The sequence below is a fragment of the Rutidosis leptorrhynchoides genome, chromosome 4, assembly GCF_046630445.1.
Source record: "Rutidosis leptorrhynchoides isolate AG116_Rl617_1_P2 chromosome 4, CSIRO_AGI_Rlap_v1, whole genome shotgun sequence".
NCBI classification, from domain to species: Eukaryota; Viridiplantae; Streptophyta; class Magnoliopsida; order Asterales; family Asteraceae; genus Rutidosis; species Rutidosis leptorrhynchoides.
This window is the reverse complement of record NC_092336.1, coordinates 272,901,642-272,924,988: the sequence shown is the minus strand read 5'-3', so window position 1 is coordinate 272,924,988 and position 23,347 is coordinate 272,901,642. Positions and strand designations below refer to the sequence as shown.

The window sequence follows — 23,347 nt, the reverse complement described above, 5'->3', positions numbered from 1 at the left end:
TTAAAAACAGAAAACATAAAAAAAAAAAAAAATTAAAGAAAACGCGTAAAATTTCAAACCTGTCAGCTGAAATTCTGAACCCCGCGACTCGCGGGGTTTTCTTCTTTAATTGCCGCGACTCGCGGAGATCATCTGACACGCGCACAGAAGCCCTAATTCTGCATTAATTACGGGTTATTTTTAATTATTATTATTATTTAAACCTAATTATTATTATTATTATTAGTTTTAATTTTACTTTTACTTTTTATTTATATATTTTAGTTAAATTAGTTTTATTAAATTGTAAAATTAGTAGTTTTATAAAATAAATAATATAAAAATAATATTTTTATAAAAATTGTACTTTTTACAACTTTTTATATATTTTGTTATTTTGTACCTTTTTAATCGTTGTAGCGTAATATTTATATTTTTCGCTCATATTTAATTTTAAACTTAGTTTTTGCTATAGTTATTTTTACTCCTAGATTTTTAGGCTTTACCGTAGAACTCTCTTAAGTGCTTATTCCTTAGATTAAGTATTAGGTGCTTTAGAATTTTGCGACGCCTTTTTAAGTTTTAGTTTTTTTTAAGTTATTTCTATTTGGGATTTAGTTTTTCCTGTAAGCTTTAATATTTTTAGACACCTTTTACTATGTACCAATTGTCATTCCAATTAGTAATCTCAATTTGCGATTATAATTTTAAGTTAGTTGTAGTAATAAGGTTAGGTTAGTCAAGTATTTTTAAGTTTTTATAAGTTTCTTTTATTTTTCCGTCACCTTTTATTTTTCAACTTTTTTTTTCTTTTTCGACCTTTTGCGACGAACTCTTTTTCTCTCTTATTTCTCGCCATTCTAGTTTTTAGGACTTAGAATTTTATTCTACTTCTTATCTAAATTTCTTAAAATTACGAAAATTTATTTTAAGTGGTTAAATTAATAGACATCAAAATTTTCTGGTTCGTAGTAATAGTTGGATTTGTACGTGGACCGGGTTATTGGAGCCAAACAGTCCTCAATTATATTGAGACCAAACGAATCCTGCCCCTCTGCTGCATCTTTTGGCTATTCAAAACGTGGGCAAAATCAGAAAAGTCTATTGATTGGATAACTTATTATAATTTTTCTTTCATTTTAAAAACTAATAGGATATTCAGTGAATGCACCGAGCAAGACGTTCACCACCTTTTGTATGTTCACCACCTGTAACTCGATCAAGACATCGTTTAACAAATATAATCGCCGTTAATTTTTCTTTAGAATCGTCATCAAGTCAACCAAGTACTTCAGTTCAAATTTCCGATAATCCATTTTTTGAACCCAACCTCACAATTGAGAATCCGGAGAATATTCAGGAACGGTTCGTAGATCCTGAACCATTAAACTTTCCTCCGGAACCACCAATCATTCAAACAGAGATTGTTGAGGAACGAACCATTAAATCTGAATCCTCTAGTGATACCGATTCGACAAATTCAATTATGGAGAATCTGGAACCTTTAAGTATGGAAGACCGAATGAGAGCTAAACGCACTGGCCAAGGTCACGCAATTACTCATCCAGACATTAATGCGCCAGATTATGAAATCAAAGGACAAATTCTACACATGGTGACTAATCAATGCCAATTTAGTGGTGCGCCGAAGGAAGATCCAAATGAACATCTACGTACCTTTAATAGGATCTGCACACTATTTAAAATCCGAGAAGTGGAGGATGAACAGATATATCTCATGTTATTTCCCTGGACTTTAAAGGGAGAAGCCAAAGATTGGTTGGAATCGTTACCTGAAGGGGCGATAGATACATGGGACGTTTTAATTGACAAATTTCTTAAACAATTCTTTCCTGCATCTAAAGCCGTAAGACTTCAAGCAGAAATTGTTACGTTCACACAAAAACCAAATGAAACTCTATATGAGGCGTGGACAAGATATGGAAAGTTGTTAAGAGGATGTCCGCAACATGGTTTAGACACCTGTCAAATAGTACAAATATTCTACCAAGGATGCGACATCACTACAAGGAAAGATATAGATATAGCAGCTGGTGGTTCTATTATGAAGAAAACCGAAACTGATGCTTACAAAATTATTGATAACACTGCTTCCCACTCACATGAGTGGCACCAAGAAAAAGATATCATTAGATCATCTAAAGCAGCTAGAGCCGATTCTAGCCATGACTTAGATTCCATTTCCGCAAAGATAGATGCTGTGGAGAGACGAATGGAAAAGATGACTAAGGATATTCACTCAATACGAATTAGTTGTGAGCAGTGTGGAGGACCACATTTGACAAAAGATTGTCTCAGTATTGAATTAACAATGGAACAAAGAGAGAATATTTCATACATAAACCAAAGGCCTGGAAATAATTATCAGAATAATTATCAACCGCCAAGACCGATTTACAATCAAAACCAGAATTATAACCGAAATATTCCATACAACAACCAACAAGTTCCTAGCAATCAACAAGTATCCAATAATACTTACAATCAGCAAAGACCGAATTTTCAAAACAAACCATCACAACAAACCGATGATAAAAAGCCAAATTTAGAAGATATGATGACGAAGCTAGTTGAAACTCAAACGCAGTTTTTCACATCTCAAAAACAAACTAATGAACAAAATGCTCAAGCATTTAGAAATCAACAAGCTTCTATTCAAAATCTGGAACAAGAAGTAAGTAACCTAGCAAGGTTAATAGGTGAAAGAAAACCGGGAAGTCTACCTAGTGATACAAACGCTAACCCCCGGAATGAAACAGCTAAAGCTATTACCACAAGAAGTGGTACAACACTTAAATCACCTAAAATACCTGTAACTTCTGATGAAACTATTCCTACTCCACAAGAACCACAACCTGATCAAGATAAGGAAAAAGAACCGGTAGTTGAAAAGGTTAATGAAGATAACACAGTTAAGGATAAACCTTATGTTAAACCATACCAACCACCACTTCCTTACCCGAGTAAAATGAAGAAAGAAAAACTTGAAGCCGAACAATCCAAATTCTTGGATATGTTTAAACAGATAAATGTAAATCTTCCTTTCATTGATGTGATTTCAGGAATGCCAAGATATGCTAAATTCTTGAAAGATCTAATCTCAAATAGAAAGAAAATGGAAGAACTCTCGGCTGTCACTATGAATGCAAATTGTTCAGCAGTGCTGTTGAATAAGATACCCGAAAAACTATCTGATCCAGGAAGTTTCACAATTCCATGTTTTCTGGGTAGTCTTAGTTCAATAGAAGCATTGGCAGACTTAGGTGCTAGTATAAATTTAATGCCGTATTCACTATACGCTAAACTAGACCTTGGAGAATTAAAACCAACAAGAATAAGTATACAACTAGCCGATCGATCAATAAAATATCCTAGAGGGATAATGGAGAACATGCTAGTTAAAGTTGGTACTTTAGTATTTCCAGTAGATTTTGTTGTTTTGGACATGGAAGAAGATTCTCAAGTTCCTCTCATATTAGGAAGACCATTCTTAAACACGGCTAAAGTAATGATAGACGTGTTCGGTAAGAAATTGACCCTAAGTATAGAGGATGAGAGTGTTACCTTTTCAGTTGATAGAGCAATGCAACAACCGCAATCTGCAGATGATACATGTTATTATATTCAAACTATAGATGCACATGCAGAATTATTAGAAGAATTTCCAGAATTACAAGGAACAGGAGAATGTTCTTTAGGAGAAGGTAATGAACCAATTGATGAAGCTGAAATGTTAGCTACACTTATAGCTAATGGATATGAACCAACAACAGAAGAAATTCAAATGCTAAAAGAAGAAGACAGATATCGATATAAATCATCGATAGAAGAACCTCCGAAATTAGAGTTAAAGCCACTTCCAAACCATTTGGAATACGCTTATTTACATGGTGAATCTGAATTACCTGTAATAATATCGTCTTCTCTTACTGAAAATGAGAAATCACAACTCATTTCTGTGTTGAAAGCTCATAAACCAGCCATTGCATGGAAGATTCATGATATTAAAGGAATAAGTCCTTCGTATTGCACACATAAAATCCTTATGGAAGAAGGTCATAAAACGTATGTGCAACGCCAACGAAGACTAAATCCTAATATGCAAGATGTAGTTAAGAAAGAGATTATTAAACTGCTAGATGCAGGTTTGATATATCCAATTTCTGATAGTCCATGGGTAAGCCCAGTTCAATGCGTGCCTAAGAAGGGTGGCATGACTGTCATTACAAATGAGAAAAATGAGCTTATTCCTACTAGGACTGTAACAGGATGGCGTGTATGTATTGATTATAGAAAATTAAATGACGCCACCAGAAAAGATCACTTTCCCTTACCATTCATAGATCAAATGTTGGAAAGATTAGCCGGAAATAGTTACTATTGTTTTCTAGATGGATTTTCCGGATATTTTCAAATTCCAATAGCACCCGAAGATCAAGAGAAAACCACATTCACGTGCCCTTATGGTACTTTTGCTTACAAAAGAATGCCATTTGGACTTTGCAACGCCCCTGCAACCTTTCAAAGGTGTATGATGGCGATTTTTCACGACATGATAGAAGAATGCATGGAAGTATTCATGGATGACTTTTCAGTCTTCGGTGATACATTTAAATCATGTCTAGTTAATCTGGAACGAATGCTAATTAGATGCGAAAAATCAAATCTAGTACTTAATTGGGAGAAATGCCATTTCATGGTTAAAGAAGGCATCGTTCTTGGACATAAAATTTCAAAAGAAGGGATTGAAGTGGATAGAGCTAAAGTAGATGTAATTGCTAAACTTCCACATCCCACCAATGTTAGAGGAGTTAGGAGTTTTCTAGGGCATGCCGGTTTTTACCGACGTTTTATAAAAGATTTTTCTAAAATTGCCACTCCTATGAATAAACTCCTAGAAAAGGATGCGCCATTCATCTTTTCAGATGAGTGTATCAAATCTTTTAATATTCTTAAAGAAAAACTCACTAATGCACCAATCATGATAACACCAAATTGGAATCTATCATTTGAACTAATGTGCGATGCAAGTGATTTTGCAATGGGAGCCGTTTTAGGACAAAGGATTGAAAAACGATTTCAACCTATATATTATGCTAGTAAGACATTACAAGGAGCACAAACGAACTATACAACTACTGAAAAAGAACTCCTTGCTATTGTCTTTGCTTTTGACAAATTTCGATCATATCTCGTTCTAGCAAAAACGGTGGTCTATACCGACCATTCTCCTCTTAGATACCTATTTTCAAAACAAGATGCTAAACCAAGATTAATCCGTTGGATCTTACTCTTACAAGAGTTTGATATTGAAATCCGAGATAAAAGAGGAGCAGAAAATCTCGCCGCTGATCATCTTTCTCGTCTTGAAAATCCCGAATTAGAAGTTCTGAATGAATCGGCCATACAAGACAACTTTCCTGATGAATATCTATTGAAGATAGATTATAAAGAAATCCCATGGTTTGCAGACTATGCAAACTACTTAGTTTGTGGATTCCTTGAAAAAGGATTATCGTACCAAAGACGAAAGAAATTCTTCAGTGATATAAAACACTATTTCTGGGAAGATCCACATCTGTTTAAAAGTTGTCCCGATAGAATAATACGCCGATGTGTATTTGGAGATGAAGCTAGTAAAATTTTAAACCATTGTCACACAGGACCAACAGGAGGGCATTATGGGCCTCAACTAACAGCAAGAAAAGTTTATGAAGCTGGATTCTATTGGCCTACAATTTACAAAGACGCACACCTTCTTTGCAAATCCTGTGATGCATGTCAAAGGGCCGGAAAAATAAGTCAACGTGATGAAATGCCACAAAATGTCATCCAAGTATGTGAAGTATTTGACATTTGGGGTATTGACTTTATGGGTCCATTTCCAAAATCTCATAATAATCTATATATACTCGTAGCCATTGATTATGTATCTAAATGGGCGGAAGCACAAGCTCTCCCAACTAACGATGCACGAGTTGTAGTCAACTTTTTAAAACGTCTTTTTGCAAGGTTTGGAACACCGAAAGCTTTAATAAGTGATCGGGGTACTCATTTCTGTAATAATCAACTTGAGAAAATTCTTAAAAGATATGGAGTAACTCATAAAATCTCCACCGCATATCATCCACAAACAAGTGGACAAGTTGAAAATACCAACCGAGCTTTAAAACGTATTCTAGAGAAAACCGTAGGATCAAATTCGAAGGAATGGTCCATTAAATTGGAGGATGCACTCTGGGCTTTTAGAACAGCCTACAAAACTCCAATTGGAACCACACCTTTTAGACTTGTTTATGGAAAAGCATGTCATCTTCCAGTAGAAATTGAACACAAAGCATTTTGGGCTTTGAAGACATGTAATCTTGATTTACATGAAGCCGGACGTCTACGATTAAGTCAACTAAACGAATTAGAAGAATTAAGACATGAAGCATACGAAAATTCGTTAATCTATAAAGAAAGAACGAAGAAATGGCATGATAAAAGAATCAGAAGTTCAAAGGAATTTAAAGAAGGAGACAGAGTTCTTCTTTTCAATTCACGATTCAAGCTATTTCCTGGAAAATTGAAATCAAGATGGTCTGGACCATTCATAGTCAAAAGAGTTTTCCCATACGGAACGATAGAATTGATAAATTCAAATGGGATTGAATTTAAAGTTAATGGTCACAGAGTTAAACATTACATACATGGTTCGATGGAAGTCGACAACGAAGTTAATCACAATTTCGACACCACAGCTAACTAAGTGTGGGGAGAATCAAGTCTTTAAAGGATAATATGTATTTCTGTTAGAGTTAGATTGTCTGTTTTCGTGTAGTTCTCGAAAATGGAACACGTATGGTCTTTCCCTAGCAGACCCTAAAGAACTAGTCTTCTCCCCCCATTCTGAATTTTTATTTTTTTTTAGGTTTTTACGAAATGAAGACTGCCTGTGAACTAAACCATGGTATAATGCTACACGCTTTGATCACTAAAAGAAATAATGACATACTACCGAGTGAAATAGTATCAGTAATCAGAGAAAGAATGGACGGAGTTAGAAAAGAATCCAGATGCGAAGATAATAAGTTACAATTTGGTAAAGGAAAATCAAAATCCGCAGCAAAAAGAAGAGCACGACACCTAGAAAGATGTCACAAATGCGGAAAATGGTCACATGGAGGTAAATGTTCAAATAATCAAACCTATTCAAATACCGAATTTGTTACTTTATGCAGAGACGGACCATTCATATGTTTAGAAGAAAAGACACTGAATGCTCGAGGTTACGCCTATGTAGCCATGGAAAACCAATTAAACCGACTATCTTATGAATGGAATAGATCATATAACTAAGAAATCTATTTCACAGGTATGTCTGTACAGTTTTTTATTTTTATTTTTATTTTTAACCTTTTGATAATAAACGCTAATTTGTTCGCTAAAAAGTATTAAATTGGTATTAAATAAAATTAGGTTTGGCGACCGAAATTATTGATATCGTTCAAAAATTTATTACTTCACTGCGAAATTTAACGTTTATTCTTAAGGTATAAATATCTTTAATCAATCAACCCAAAATATTTCAAAAATTCGTCATGAGTTAAATTAGGTCTTGGAACCGAAATTACTTTACCGAAAAGAGGGGCGCATATTTTTGATAATATTTGATTGATTAAAGTGGGATAAAAAGACAAAAAGATTTTTAATTTTATTTTTACCATGTTTTTTAAAATTAATATTTAAATCTTAAATTAATATTGTAAACTTTGTAAAAACAATATATTTAAAATTGTAAAAATTTGAAAAAATTAATATAAGTTTGATATGAATTTATAAATTTTTAAATTAAGTTTGGTGTGAATTTTTAATTTTTAAAATATAAAATTTTAATTTTATGCATTTTAAATTTTAAGTTTGGTGTGAATTTTTAATATTAATTTTGAATTTTATATTTAAGTTGTGTGAATTTAAAAACAAAAATTTACTTTATCTCATTAAGTTAAGAATATGATTTTTAAAATTCGTCGTAAGTTGAAGACTAGGTCTTTGAACCGAAATTGCTTTACCCGAGGGAGGGACGAGAACTTTTATTATCATTATTTTTAATCTTATTGATTTAAAGTATGCCAAAAACATTAAAAAAACCCAAAAATCTTAGCTTTTAAAACAATCGCTACAAAAAGACAAATTTTAAAATTTTGTCGAAGGACGGACTAGGACATCGATCCGAAACAACCTCGTCCTAAATAACAAGGGAAACAAAATTTTAAAATTAATTTCTTAATTGTTTTCAAAAGTTAATGATTATAAAAAAAAAAAAAAAAAAAAAAAATACCAAACTCCGCGACTCGCGGAGTTTGGAGCCTAAATCTCCGCGACTTGCGGAGGGACCAAAATCCAGAAAAAAAAATAAAAGAGCTGCACGATCAGTACACTTCACCACACAAAAACAACTCGAATTCTGCTGCGAAAAACCCCGAAAAACCACCCAAAAACACCCCAAAAATTCCAATTTTTAACCGTTAATCACCAAATTTTTTGCTAAAATCATGTTGAGAAGGATGCTATCTAAGAATTACTCAAGAAAAACGGTAAATTTCTACACCTAAACACCATTTAATTCAAAATTTGATGTTCTTGAGCTATTTTTTTCCCCAATTTGATTTTGATGCTTTTTAGTGTAATTGGACTTAAATTGTTTATGTATTATGCTTGTATAACCTAGATTGATGCTGTTTAACATGATTAGAAGCCTTAAACTTCAAATTTTGAATAATCTAGGGTTTGTGTTCTTGAGCAAATTTGGGGCTTTTTGATATAAACAGGTTATGGCCGATTTTTGTCATGAATTGTTACTAAATTGAGTAGTGTAACATGTCTAGGTAGTTAAATGATCCAAACTTTGAGCCTAAACATGATTTTGAGAATTAAAGTGGACTTTTTCAAGTCTAAAATTCATGAACTTGATTTTTGAAAGATAATGCCATTTGAGACTTGTTTAATTGCTAGTAATGATTATTTTGACATGTTATTTGAGTTGAATGCTTATGAACTTGGCGAAAATTTTCGTATATGCTTATTTGAAAAAGTGTATATTTGATAAAAATGTGAAAATGAGCTTAAGTTTGATATAAATTGATAATGTCATTGTAATTATTTTGATTGATGATTTTGCTGACACTAATGCATATTTGGATGTACAAAATTTGTGTTTGATGTGTTTTGCAGAATGAAAGGGGTGAATCTTCATCCCAAGCCCGCAATGCTCCTGCCGAGAATTTGGAACAACAGGAGGTAGATAACTACTACAAGCAGGATGTACCTCATCCAGTCATGACCTTTTCCGATATGCATTTGGAAGAGTTGCACCCGAACCTGAGATTTGACAGACTTTGGATAGATTATCCAAAATATCAACGGGGTTTGCATACTCTTCATTCCAAGGTTGTTGAGGTACCGAGGGTCATAGAATGGGGACCCTTAGAAGCTGTAGAATTGGCCGGGCCAATTAGGGAATTACTTGTACAGAGGTATGGTAATTCTTCTTTTAATGACTGGATATGTTTATTCACCATACGCAGACCTGTATATAAAGTATGGTGTGAAGAGTTGTTATGTAGTATAGAGTTGAATGATCGGGTAGCTAGTTTAACCGATCGTTCTTTTATTAGATTTTTGTTAGGCGGTTCGATGCGCCACATGTCTTTACTGGACATGGCTCAGGCTTTACGTATATATACGCCTGAGGAATTAGCGTCTGCCGATTGTAGAGGATTGATACTAAACGGTAGAAAGATAGATGAGAATTTTGATACACACGGTGTGTGGAGTCAAATGACAAGCCATCACCGTTTCAAAGGGGGAAACTACTCTTATTTGGATATAGATAGAGCCGAATTAAGAGTAATACATAGGTTTTTAGCTAATTCGATTACACAAAGGGGTAAAAACAAAGAAAAGGTAAATGAACAAGATTTGTTTTACCATATGTGTATTCGAGACCCACAGAGCGCTGTAAGTATACCATATTGTGTGGGTTATTATTTATCAGCTATGGTTCGGGGGATGCGTCCACATAGCATAATAGGAGGTGGTATTTTTATTACTTTGATTGGTGAATATCTCGGTGTGGATATAAGTCGGGGGGGATTATTACTAGAAGAGCCGGAACCCCGCGACACTATAGGTTTAAATGTATACCATGGTGCGAAAGTTTTGAAGAGGCGAAATAACGCCGCAGTACGATACCATGGTTGACATCCACAGGTGGAGAGAAACCAGCAGCAAGGTAATGTAGGAGGGGGGAATGAGATGCAAGAAATGCATAGGTTTATAGCTTCTCAGGAATACGAAAATGCTAGACAGAGAGCATTTGAAGATTGGCAAGTTCATCAGAACCAGATCATAGCACATTGCCAACATATAGGTAGAAACTATATTCCTACACCGAAACCCATCTTCCCTCCTTGGTCGATAGAGATGCAGCCACCATATCCTACGTATGACCCTGCCGAAGCATTCTATAGCACTTATGGTTATGCCTGGAACCCCTATTGGTACCAATATCATCCTTAGTTTACTTATTATTTTTTTTTTTTTTTGTAATTTGTAATTATTGATACATTTAATATTTTTGTTAATATTGTAATCATTTTTATAATTATCTAACTTTTATTCTTAGATTTTAATAATTTTTGAATGTGGGGTAATATACCAAACTTCAAAAATATGTATATATGTTTGCAGTTTATCTTATGTACACAACAGGGTAAAACAACGCATTTTCAAAGACTGGCATTAAGTTCAGCAAAAGCAACTAATTTTGACGACAAGATGCAAAATATATGTGAAATAACAACAAGACGGAATGAACAAATGATGTGCACCATTTATCATTCAGCAAACAAACGCCAATATATTTGGAAACTTTGGTAAAAATTTAATCATTTTCACACAAATCACCCTCAATAATTTAAATTGTTACTGATTTCTTGCAAATGAGGGCATTGCAAGATCTTAAGTGTGGGAAGGGGTTAAATTCTTTCGGATTTTAACATTTTTTACTTTATACACTTGGTTACCATTAAAAATACTAGTAAAGCAGTAGTTGTATTAGAATCTAGTGCTCTCTGATAAAAAAGAACAGCCCTAGTCTTATATACTGACTACCCAATTCTAGTAAAATTTTTCAAAATTTTCAATTAAATGAATTCAAAATCATGTTTATACATATTTATGAACGATAAAACTAGATTTTAACACCGAAATTATTGTTATCTCAGAAAAACATAAATTAAGAAACAAACTAAAATGTCAAAATTCATTTAAAATGGAATAGAGGACGATAAAAAGGAAAATAAAAGCCAAGTGTGGGAAAATTTACCAAGTTATTTTAAACATATGTCACATATATCTGTAACAAATAACTGAAAATACTTTTGCTTTGGACTAAACTAAACTGTTTTACCCGATGAAAGAAAAGAAAAGATGGATCTACACGATGAATCAATTCCATCACTAAAAGGAAGTAAAGTCTTCCGAAAAAGACACGCGCTTCTTGATTTAGGTCATGAAGTTGTCGTCCAGACCAGCTGTAGGTTGACGAAAAATCTAGAAAAGTCATCACTAAAATCAGCAGGAAATCCACGGACCTCAGCATTAAACAGGGTCGCCAAGTGGTCAGATTTATCCTAACCATGAGAAGGATTTATCTCGTACAATGGGGGGGCACCATGCAAATTAGCTGGAAAAGACTAATGAATCAGATCCCCAGAAAGGATAATCTCCTTAAAGATTAAAAATCAGCTTTTAAGACTGATATTACTCAATCCTAGAGATTGACCTTAAAGATTGAGAATTACAAACTCATGGAATTCGATGATATCTAAACTCGAGCTTAAACGAGAAAATATTTTGATCAAAAATTACAAACCGATTTGTTTTCTGAAAACCCTATTTTCAATGCGTTCATTACCATTGAACGTAAAATCCTAGGAATTCACCTGGAATTCATTAGGTCACCTGAACTAAATCGGGTGTCAACCGTAAGAACGGTGGTTGCATAGTGGTCAAAGACAGGACCTTGTGCCATACCGAAAAATTATAAGGGTGAGCTTTACTATTGCTCATACCAAGGATAGTAATTGCGTCCGACACGTTATAGACCATAATCAAAAGCATGTCACGGGACATTGCCTTAAACAGTTGCTTGTTCAATGCTTTCCTTTCAACCGGACGGTAGTTTACCGAAAGGTAATATACGGGACAAGTAAACTGGACGTGTTGCTTTCCAAATACAAGGTTAGCAAGTGGGTGACACAAAATCGCAAGTTTTGAGCTAAAATTTTCAAATCTGAAACCCACCAAACCCACAAAAATATTTTGCAAACACCGGTAAAGGGTTATTCCGGAAAACTTATCTAGGGTAAAAACTAGATTTAATTTTCAAAAGATCAAATGTTTTCATAAAGATCCAATTTCCTTAATGGATCTAAATTTTTATAGTCATGTGGGACTGTAAACCATATCGTTACTACCATTGTTTATACCGCCGTATAGAAATCACTGATGTACAAAGTGTGAAGAATAAAGAAGTGATTCTAGTATTTCAAGACGATATTGCTTGAGGACAAGCAACGCTCAAGTGTGGGAATATTTGATAATGCTAAAAACGAACATATATTTCATAGCATTATTCCTCAAGAAAGACAAGCTTTTAGTTGCAATTGTTCTATTTACAAGTGATATTCGTTTAAATAATAAAAGGTGAAGACAAAAGACAGATTCGACGAATTGAAGACGCAAACGACCAAAAAGCTCAAAAGTACAAAAGACAATCAAAAAGGTTCCAATTATTGATAAGAAACGTCTCGAAATTACAAGAGTACAAGATTCAAAACGCAAAGTACAAAATATAAAATTGTACGCAAGGACGTTCGAAAATCCGGAACCGGGACCAGAGTCAACTCTTAACGCTCGACGCAACGGACTAAAAATTACAAGTTAACTATGTATATAAATATAATATAATATATAATTAATTATATTAATTATATATATATTATATTTATATATAAAAAACCGTCGGCAGAGAAAACTCCAAGGACTGAGCTGTAAATACTATCTCCGCGACTCGCGGAGTTTGAAGGGGTTTTTGTCGCGAGTCGCGGAGCCCCAAAATTCAACTCTGGCTATAAAGCAAACCGAATTCTGATCAAATTTCATATTCTATTTCAATCTCTCTCTCAATATATACGTAATATATATATATAATTTATATTTTAATTTTAATTTTAATTTTAAATCCTAATAATAAGGGTATGTTAGCGAATGTTGTAAGGGTGTAAGTCGAAATTCTGTCCGTGTAACGCTACGCTATTTTTAATCATTGTAAGTTATGTTCAACCTTTTTACATAAATGTCTCGTAGCTAAGTTATTATTATGCTTATTTAAAACGAAGTAATCATGATGTTGGGCTAATTACTAAAATTGGGTAATTGGGCTTTGTACCATAATTGGGGTTTGGACAAAAGAACGACACTTGTGGAAATTAGACTATGGGCTATTAATGGGCTTTATATTTGTTTAACTAAATGAAAGTTTGTTAATGTTAATATAAAGATTTACAATTGGGCTTCCCTATAAATTACCATATACACTCGATCGGACACGATGGGCGGGGTATTTATATGTACGAATAATCGTTCATTTAACCGGACACGGGAATGGATTAATAGCCACTAGAATAATTAAAACAGGGGTGAAATTACATTCAAGGGTAATTGGTGTAATTGTTAACAAAGTAGTAAAACCTTGGTTTACACGCAGTCGATAACCTGGTGTATTCATTAAACAAAGTATTAAAACCTTGTTACAATTCGAATCCCCAATTAGTTGGAATATTTAACTTCGGGTATAATAATAATTTGACGAGGACACTCGCACTTTATATTTATGACTGATGGACTGTTATGGACAAAAACCAGACGGACATATTAAATAATCCAGGACAAAGGACAATTAACCCATGGGCATAAAACTAAAATTAACACGTCAAACATCATGATTACGGAAGTTTAAATAAGCATAATTCTTCTATTTCATATTTAATTTCCTTTATTTTATATTTAATTGCACTTCTAATTATCGCACTGTTATTTAATCGCACTTTTAATTATCGTACTTTTTAATTATCGCAATTTTATTTTATCGCATTTTTATTATTCGCAATTTCATTATCGTTATTTACTTTACGCTTTAATTTAAGTCTTGTATTTATTTTATATTTTACATTAGGTTTTAACTGCGACTAAAGTTTTAAAATCGACAAACCGGTCATTAAACGGTAAAAACCCCCTTTATAATAATAATATTACTTATATATATATTTGTATTTTTATAAAAGTAAACTAATATAGCGTTGAGCTTTGTTTAAAGATTTCCCTGTGGAACGAACCGGACTTACTAAAAACTACACTACTGTACGATTAGGTACACTGCCTATAAGTGTTGTAGCAAGGTTTAAGTATATCCATTCTATAAATAAATAAATATCTTGTGTAAAATTGTATCGTATTTAATAGTGTTTTCTGCTAAAATTAATAACTATTTTATATACACCTCGCAAAACATCAAGGACAGCTGACTTAATAAACTTAAAACATCAAAATATATTAAAAGTGTTGTAAATATATTTTGAACATACTTTAATATATATGTATATATTGTTATAGGTTTGTGAATCAACAGTGGCCAAGTCTTACTTCTCGACGAAGTAAAAATCTGTGAAAGTGAGTTATAGTCCCACTTTTAAAATCTAATATTTTTGGGATGAGAATACATGCAGGTTTTATAAATGATTTACAAAATAGACACAAGTACGTGAAACTACATTCTATGGTTGAATTATCAAAATCGAATATGCCCCTTTTTATTAAGTCTGGTAATCTAAGAATTAGGGAACAGACACCCTAATTGACGTGAATCCTAAAGATAGATCTATTGGGCCTAACAAACCCCATCCAAAGTACCGGATGCTTTAGTACTTCGAAATTTATATCATATCCGAAGGGTGTCCCGGAATGATGGGGATATTCTTATATATGCATCTTGTTAATGTCGGTTACCAGGTGTTCACCATATGAATGATTTTTATCTCTATGTATGGGATGTGTATTGAAATATGAAATCTTGTGGTCTATTATTATGATTTGATATATATAGGTTAAACCTATAACTCACCAACATTTTTGTTGACGTTTTAAGCATGTTTATTCTCAGGTGATTATTAAGAGCTTCCGCTGTCGCATACTTAAATAAGGACGAGATTTGGAGTCCATGCTTGTATGATATTGTGTAAAAACTGCATTCAAGAAACTTATTTTGTTGTAACATATTTGTATTGTAAACCATTATGTAATGGTCGTGTGTAAACAGGATATTTTAGATTATCATTATTTGATAATCTACGTAAAGCTTTTTAAACCTTTATTGATGAAATAAAGGTTATGGTTTGTTTTAAAATGAATGCAGTCTTTGAAAAACGTCTCATATAGAGGTCAAAACCTCGCAACGAAATCAATTAATATGGAACGTTTTTAATCAATAAGAACGGGACATTTCACCCTTTGGGCCACCAACATGAAGATTACGGTTGTTGTTTGGAATTTTTGGATGGTTTCTTTCATTCGCCCTAAATACCCTGATCGGATTTCCATCAAAACTGATGGTTTCATGTGACGCTAGCAAAGTGTTTGCATTAGATACATCACCAAATCTAACAAAAGCAAACCTTTGGCCATTTTTGAGACGCTTGTTTACCATGTAGATATCTTTCAAAATCCCATGGGATTTGAAAACTTTGAAAACTTTTCAAAGATCTGTAATGTTCCAACTATCGGGGTAGTTGAAAAACATGAACGAAGTCCATTGGTTTTTGATTTGTCTTGGAAAATCGTTGAGAAGTCTCCCGTTGTATCGATGTTGCTTGTATTCGTAACCCACCTTGTAGCTCGCATGCCTCGCTCTCTCTCTCTCCTCACACTCTCTCTCACACACCCCATTTTTTTGTGGTTATTAAAATGGTTAAGATTATGAATGCTTGACCTTTTATAGTACAGTAGTTGTATCTAAGTAAGTTGGTTATATAATCCAAATTATCAATACTGGGGGCTTGTAGGATGGTGTTTCATGCATCTTGTGTGTAGTTTTCTAGAGGTTGTTTACTTTTGCTAAATTGACACCTTTTTGTTGCAAGTTTTAAAACAAAGTTCATTATATGTAATTATGTAAGGGATCTCCAATATATGCACCAAAAGTTGTGTCAAACTTGGTGGTAAAATAATACAGTATCTGTTTATAATCTAGTCACCACATTTGAAATAAAGTTCGTTACACCAATTTTATAATGTTGAGTTTACACTTTAAGATCATTACAATAGATTAGTGTAAACATTAGAATAACAATAATTTTTTTTTAATTATGTGTGACATTTGATGCGTGCTTATTCCATTGATAATAAGTATAACGTCGCATTCAGTTGTTAAATATTGAAATGGAACAAGGTATATAAAAGTAAATTTATTTGAGAAAAATCAAAATATTGTATACACTACATATACTAATAATGAGGGAGCTTTTTACTGTCGTTTACAGTTTTGAATATTGTCGTTTTATGCATACGATGTTGTAGGCATTCAATTTTTTTTTTTCCTTACCTAACAAAACGTTGTCATGCTTGAGCGCTCAACGAGTTACCCAATGAAGCAAATCACCTGGGTTCAATTCTTGGCTATGTCACAATTCACTTTTTTTTTTTTTTTTTTTTTCAAAAACCTTTTTTAATATATTTATTTTAAATTTATACTGTATTACATTTCACTTAATAGATTGTACAATTTTGATATGCTTATTGTAATGATAAACTAAGAAAAAGTGTATAACGTATATAGTGAGATCATATTTTTTTGCAAATGATTTCCTGCCACAATGAGTTGTCTTTGAAATAATGTTTAAGTTCATTGAGCGAAATTGTTTCTCACAGCAACGGACTATTTCTTACTAGTATAAACTTAATGTCCATGTAAGTACTTTTTTATATCAGTCATAAAGTAAGAAGCCTCATGCTTTTGGCATATCCAACTAATATGTTCGATTAGTGAGCTCAAATCTATTTAGGCTTCATACAATTCCAAGATCAATTGCCTATATGCATAAAACAATATATTATAAAGATAAATAAATATTTATTAAACACTAACAAATCCACCTAACAGTATGTTTTTACTATGTAAACATAGCCAGAATTTAAAATCCCACTAAAATAGTAGCAAACAAGAACCAAATAACTAAAAACTGTTAAGAACAAGCAACAAGTCATTACTCATTCTAACTAATAACTAATAAAACTATCAAACAATCTACACAGAAATCACAATAGGGCTCTTCACATGCTGCTTCCCATTAGTCCACACCAATTCTCCAAAAACATCATCTTTAATTTCACTTTCGCAATCAGCTGTCACTGTCATCTTAAACTTCTGAACTTGACCCATCTTCTTAAATTCAAGAATCTTCGGTTCAACATTAACAGAGACCCCAACAGGGTTCTTAACATGAACCTCATACACACCAGGACGGCCCACATTCTTCAACGTTCGTGTTACAATAGCAGTCCCGTTAAGTTTATGGACAGTTATTGAAGGGTAGTTAAAGTCTAAGAGACTATAGTTGTCAGGACATGCATGTGGCTTAGTAGAAAACTTCTGAATCACATTTTTGTTGTATCCAATGGCGCAAAGGAAGTCTAGGTAGTCATTTACGTCTAAATCGTAAACCAATCCAGGGTTCTTCGCACGGTTAGGATCAATGTCTCCAGCTCCACGGCTGAAAGGAGATGCCGTTGTCTTAGATTCATCCATCATTGGGCGCCCCGTGTTGTCTCTTGCTTTCGCTGTACAAAAAAACACCATAATCAGTAACTTTTACAGACATTTTCGTATGTAAACCTTGTTCACATTAGGGTTGTTCAATATTTGGTTTCGAACTGATTAAACTGAAAATCAAACCGAATGAAAATCGAAAAAACTAAATCGAATTTGAATTCGGTTTAACTGAAAACGAACTTAAAACCGAATTCTTAATTTACTAATATACATAAGCAAAAAACCTATTAGTCGAATTTATAAACGATTTGTTATGCTTATACTGGTTAAATTATGATTTTTTAAGTTTTCGGTATTAACTTAAACCGAACCGAATTCGAATTCATTTTTTGATTTTACCCGAAACCGAACCAAATATAATTTTGTTTTTCGGTATTAACCAAAACGGAACCAAATTCGAATTCGAATTCGGTTTTCGGTTCTGAAATTGAATTCGATTTAGGTTTTCCGTTTTGCCTCCAAATTTTCTAAACGGAGCAAACCGAAAACCGAACAGATAAAAATCCTTAGTTAAAAAAAAAAAAACTCCGCAGTTTAAGATAAAAGGCAAATATTATACTTTTCCAACAATGCACCTTTTTTTTCGGACAGCTGTTAGGATCACCCAAGGGGACTTAACCATCCACGCGTTCATCTTCTACACAGTTATACCCGCCCCCCAGCACGCAGTTGGAAACCCGCATCAATCCCATACAGGGCATGGACGGTAAAACCCACCTCCCCTTTACCCTCCCAACGCGATGTGCGAAAGGTGTCATGGGTGGAACTTCATGGCAGGGATGAAATTGTGGGTTAATATGTAGCCAACGGGGGTCGAACTCCTGACCTCCCCTAAAGGAGGCAGGCCACCAACCGCTGAATCACATCACAACTTCAATGCACCTTTGATCTCTATCAAATTAAAGATTAATATTTATTGAAATGCTATTTCAAGTGATGTTTACCAGTTGTCATGATTGCGGATTTGATGGCAGCAGGACTCCAGTCAGGGTGAAGGCTTTTGAGAAGGCCAACTACTCCAGAAACATGTGGGCAGGACATAGAGGTCCCCGACTCAATATTGTATTTGAACACAGGTGCTGAACCGTCTGAATCTTCTGTGTATGCTGCAATGATGTTCACTCCAGGTGCAGTAATATCAGGCTGTAAATGCATTACAAAAACAGATACAGATAATTAGTACTGTTATTGTTTGTAAATAAAAATATAATAATGCAGTAGATAATAATTTATGTAGAGGTAACACCTTAAGAATCTCCGGTGTGATGGTATTCGGACCCCTTGAAGAGAATCCTGCCATAAATGGAGAAGGCTTTACGTCTGTAGCCGGATTAGGAGGTGTTATGTATCCCATTGGTTCTCTGCTTCAACACGCACATATAACACCATATGTTATATAACAAAAGTAGATAGTACAGACTGTGTTTCCTTTAAATATTTCTTTCTGGTCCACCAAGATTTTTTTTTTCAACTAAGGTATATTTAAGCCCGTCAAACCCACCCCGTAACAGTCGGATGCCTGTATAATACCCTCATGTGACATGAACGAGTATATCATCCCACGGGGTATAAATTCTTGCCAAAAGAGAGACTCGAGCCTGCACTCATTTTGGTAAGAACTTCTACATATAGGGTAGGCCCCACCCTTCTAAGGTAAGGGTTCCTTGTATGACTTTAGAGGTTTTTAACATCAAAGTCATTGATTTTTTGAACAGTTGAACCCATAAGAATGGTTCTGTTTCAAGGTTTTGTTGCCTTATATATGGCCAACTGAAAGTGTTCACGACCCATATTGACCCATGCATAAGTTAACGGGGCAACTTACTTGGTAGACTTAAGGTAGTCATAGACAAGACGCCCGTCTTCATACGAGATATGTGTTGCTGGGAGGATATGAGGATCGGCGATTAATTCAGCACCACTGGCCTTATCATTGCAAAGAATCATACCAGCAGCACCAGCATGAGCAGCTTGTGTACTTTTGTCAACTCTAGCGTTGTCTCCTCTTAGACAAACCAAAATCTTCCCTTTAACCTTCTTCGGGTCAAGTGCACCTTCCTTGCAAAGCGTCCTAAACACACACACAAAACATATATTATACGTATATAATCATTTATTCAGAAAATGTTACAACAATATAACAAAATCAAAAAAGAAAAAGAAATAAGAAGAGCTACATACGCGTTCAACACTGATGCATTTTCGGCTTTAGCATCTGCAGAGTTGATTAAGGGATAAAATCCAGTATTCCGCAAGGATTTTGACAAGCTTAATCCCTGATATTATAAGATACAACAGAAGGGAGTGTAACACCCCTAAAGCTAAAGCAATGGACTAATCGGATATCTTTAGATTTCAAAAAAAAAAAAAAAAAAAACAAAAAAAAAACATTGGGAGATATTAACTAGCCATTACTTTAAGCTTATAAGGGAGTCACAATTTCTTTCTCTATCCGATGTGGGACGAATACCCGCCCTCTAAGAGTCAGATGCCTGTGAAATACCTCAACCGAATACCCCATGACTTTAAGATATGAGTCTCAAAGGCTTACTTCGAGGGGCAAGTATAGTTCCCAACATATCCTGCGAACTGATCGACAAGAAGGTTATTTCGGCCTAGGGGGGGTCATATGGGATCCTGGTAGGTTGAGTGCGGCCCGGAATTCAAAGGCAGAATACTTGTTCCCGGAACCTGCGCCAAGGCATCCCCACATGGGCCTAACGGGTACCAGTTGTTGAGGGAACAAAAGACAAGGATAACTGATAGATTAAATGTATGGATGTCAGTACCTTTAGGTTAAGTCCACTAGCAAGGTTAACTAAAGATTGAAACTCACGGTCAATAGTACTAGCACCAACGGTTATAGCCCAAGGAGCCACATTGGTAACAGATCCAGGAGTTGGTCCATCGTTCCCTGCAGAAAACACAACACTAATACCTCTCTTCATAGCATGGAATGAGGCAATAGCAATACCATCTTCCATGTAATCAAGAGTAAGTCCACCAAGTGATACCGAAAGTACATCAACACCATCATGCATCGCTTCTTCAAACCCTTTAATGATATCGGCATCTTCACATTCGGAACCTAATATAGGTGGCCAACAAACTTTGTATGCAGCCACTCGAGCTTTTGGTGAACCACCTTTAGCGGTTCCTAGCTTCACATCGTTGATACTTACTCCCGGAACGAAGTTACCACCTGCTGTCGATAATGTATGGCTACCATGTCCATCATGGTCACGCGCATTGTTCATTGAACAGTTAAAGTTTCCATATGAAGCTTGAAAACCTTGGTTATAGAACCTTGCACCAATAAGTTTACTGCATAAATTTTAATATGAAAAAAAAAAAACAAGTTATGATCAGAGTAATAACAAAACAAAATATATATTAGATGGATTTTGCTAACAATAGCTAAAGGCGCTTGTTAACGTGCACAAAGGTTCACTTTTTGATGGTAGTTATGCAAATGTAAAATGATATTATGCACATTAACGACGGTTGTCGGTAGTAAAATCCATATTAGATACGTATGCGGCTATTAAAAGATAAATTAAAATAAAAAGTTAGTTGCTATATATGATGCATAATACTTGTTGCAAGGAACTAATGTTTGGTTTTCACATCCACCATTCCACTTTGATGGAATAGGCCCATAACCGATGTCATTAAAGCTATGCGATTCGGGCCAAACACCTGATAAGATTTTAGAAACAAAAACCAGTATCAATGTGAAATCATAAATCAATATTTAACATTCAAAAGTTCATAAGTGAAGTACTAAACAACAAGTTACCTGTGTCAAGATTACCAATGATGATGTTTTCTCCAAATTTGGCTTTGGTCCACAAAGAAGATGCATCAATCAGACCATCTTCCCTTTCGAGTTTTAGAAAATCCCACGAATGGGTCGTGTGTAATTTCCGCCCATTGCTTGGGATAACCGAAACAACTTCCGGATGCTCTACATTATTTTAGATATATTAAAGATCACCATCAGTAATTAGAATAGCTTTATGTTATACGGAGTACTATATAATAATGATAATGATACATATAATATAATAATAGTAAGTATTAATATTAATATTAACAATAATTAACCTGCGATTTTCATAGCATCTTCCTCCGTTAGAAGAGCAGCAAAACCATTAATATGTTTGTTATAAGAATAAATCAAAGCATCATCAACCTTGTCTTTGCTGCAAACAAATAACAAAAACAAAACCAAAAAAAATCCAATTTAAACAGGAGACATGTAAACAACAACGTTGTAATAAAACATAATTTTCTAGAGTATTTTCTATTGTTTTTCTTCAAAAAATATGTAGATATATATGTATACCTTCCTAAAATCGAACCAAGAATCTCAAAGTGAGAATCTTGAATCTTAGATGATTCAAACTCATCATCACCAGCTCCTCCCAAGTAGACTATGTAAGACTGCATCAATCAATTTAAACTGTATATATTTGCAAGATCATTAATAATAATTAAATAATAATTAACTTGCATGCGTCCATGCAGATATATGAATCATACCTTTTTGGTATTGATGGCTAAAGAAGACCATCGAAGGGAACAAAAAGTGAAGAAAAGAAGAAGAAAAACTCTACACAACTTCATAGTTTTTTTTTAATATATTAAAACGAATATGAAAGTGATTATGAATGTTAATGTATTTATTTATAGCATCTGCAGATTACGTAAATTCGGAGTCCTATGAGACGTAAAACTCGATCCAGCTAATTAAATAAGATGGAATATATGAGTTTAAAATTTGAAGTTGAAGTTGATGGATAGATAGATAATGACTCTTGTTAGTTGTTACTAAAATTTAGTATTCATATCGACAAACACCAAATTATCGCATGCATTTAGTTATTTAAATGGATTTGGATATCACCAAATAGGTTGCATATATTACATACTAGGTTTTTAGCCCGTCATTAAAAATTAAATATGATAAATCACATTCATTATATTATTAAGGTCGTGCTGTGGACGGCCGGTAAGGATGACACGTAAGTAATTCAAGATCTTGTTTTATATAATGTATACTAGATTTTAGAGCCCGTATGTTGCACGGGTGAGTAAATAACTGTGCAAAATCAATTAAGTTAATCAAACAATTATTTTTTAGAGCTAATATTTTCAATAAAATTATAATAAATGATGAAATTACTAAATTGATAATACTTTATAAAATAGTTAGTTAGTGTATGGAGCTCGTACATTATACGGTAGTTAATAAAATAGTTAAAAATCACTTGCAATTTTCAGTTTTTCAAACACTTTCATATTGTGAGCCATCACCTACCTTTAACATTATATAACATACATTCTTTTAAGTTTAAGTGTCTGTGATGTCAACAAATTTTAGAAGTGATTTTTGATTTCTTTTCAAACAAT

At 33.9% G+C, this 23,347-nt stretch overlaps 1 protein-coding gene across 1 annotated transcript; it reads right to left on the bottom strand.

Moving 5' to 3' along the window:
- Positions 1-17,407: 17,407 nt before the first annotated feature.
- Positions 17,408-22,561, bottom strand: LOC139843558 (subtilisin-like protease SBT5.4). The gene is made up of 11 exons (XM_071833665.1): positions 22,478-22,561; positions 22,281-22,378; positions 22,040-22,137; positions 21,732-21,899; positions 21,529-21,631; positions 20,722-21,256; positions 20,114-20,208; positions 19,758-20,003; positions 19,179-19,293; positions 18,877-19,075; positions 17,408-17,940 (listed from the first exon to the last, which is right to left on the bottom strand). Exons 1-11 carry the CDS (start codon positions 22,559-22,561, stop codon positions 17,408-17,410), a joined length of 2,274 nt encoding a protein of 757 aa, XP_071689766.1.
- Positions 22,562-23,347: the final 786 nt, after the last annotated feature.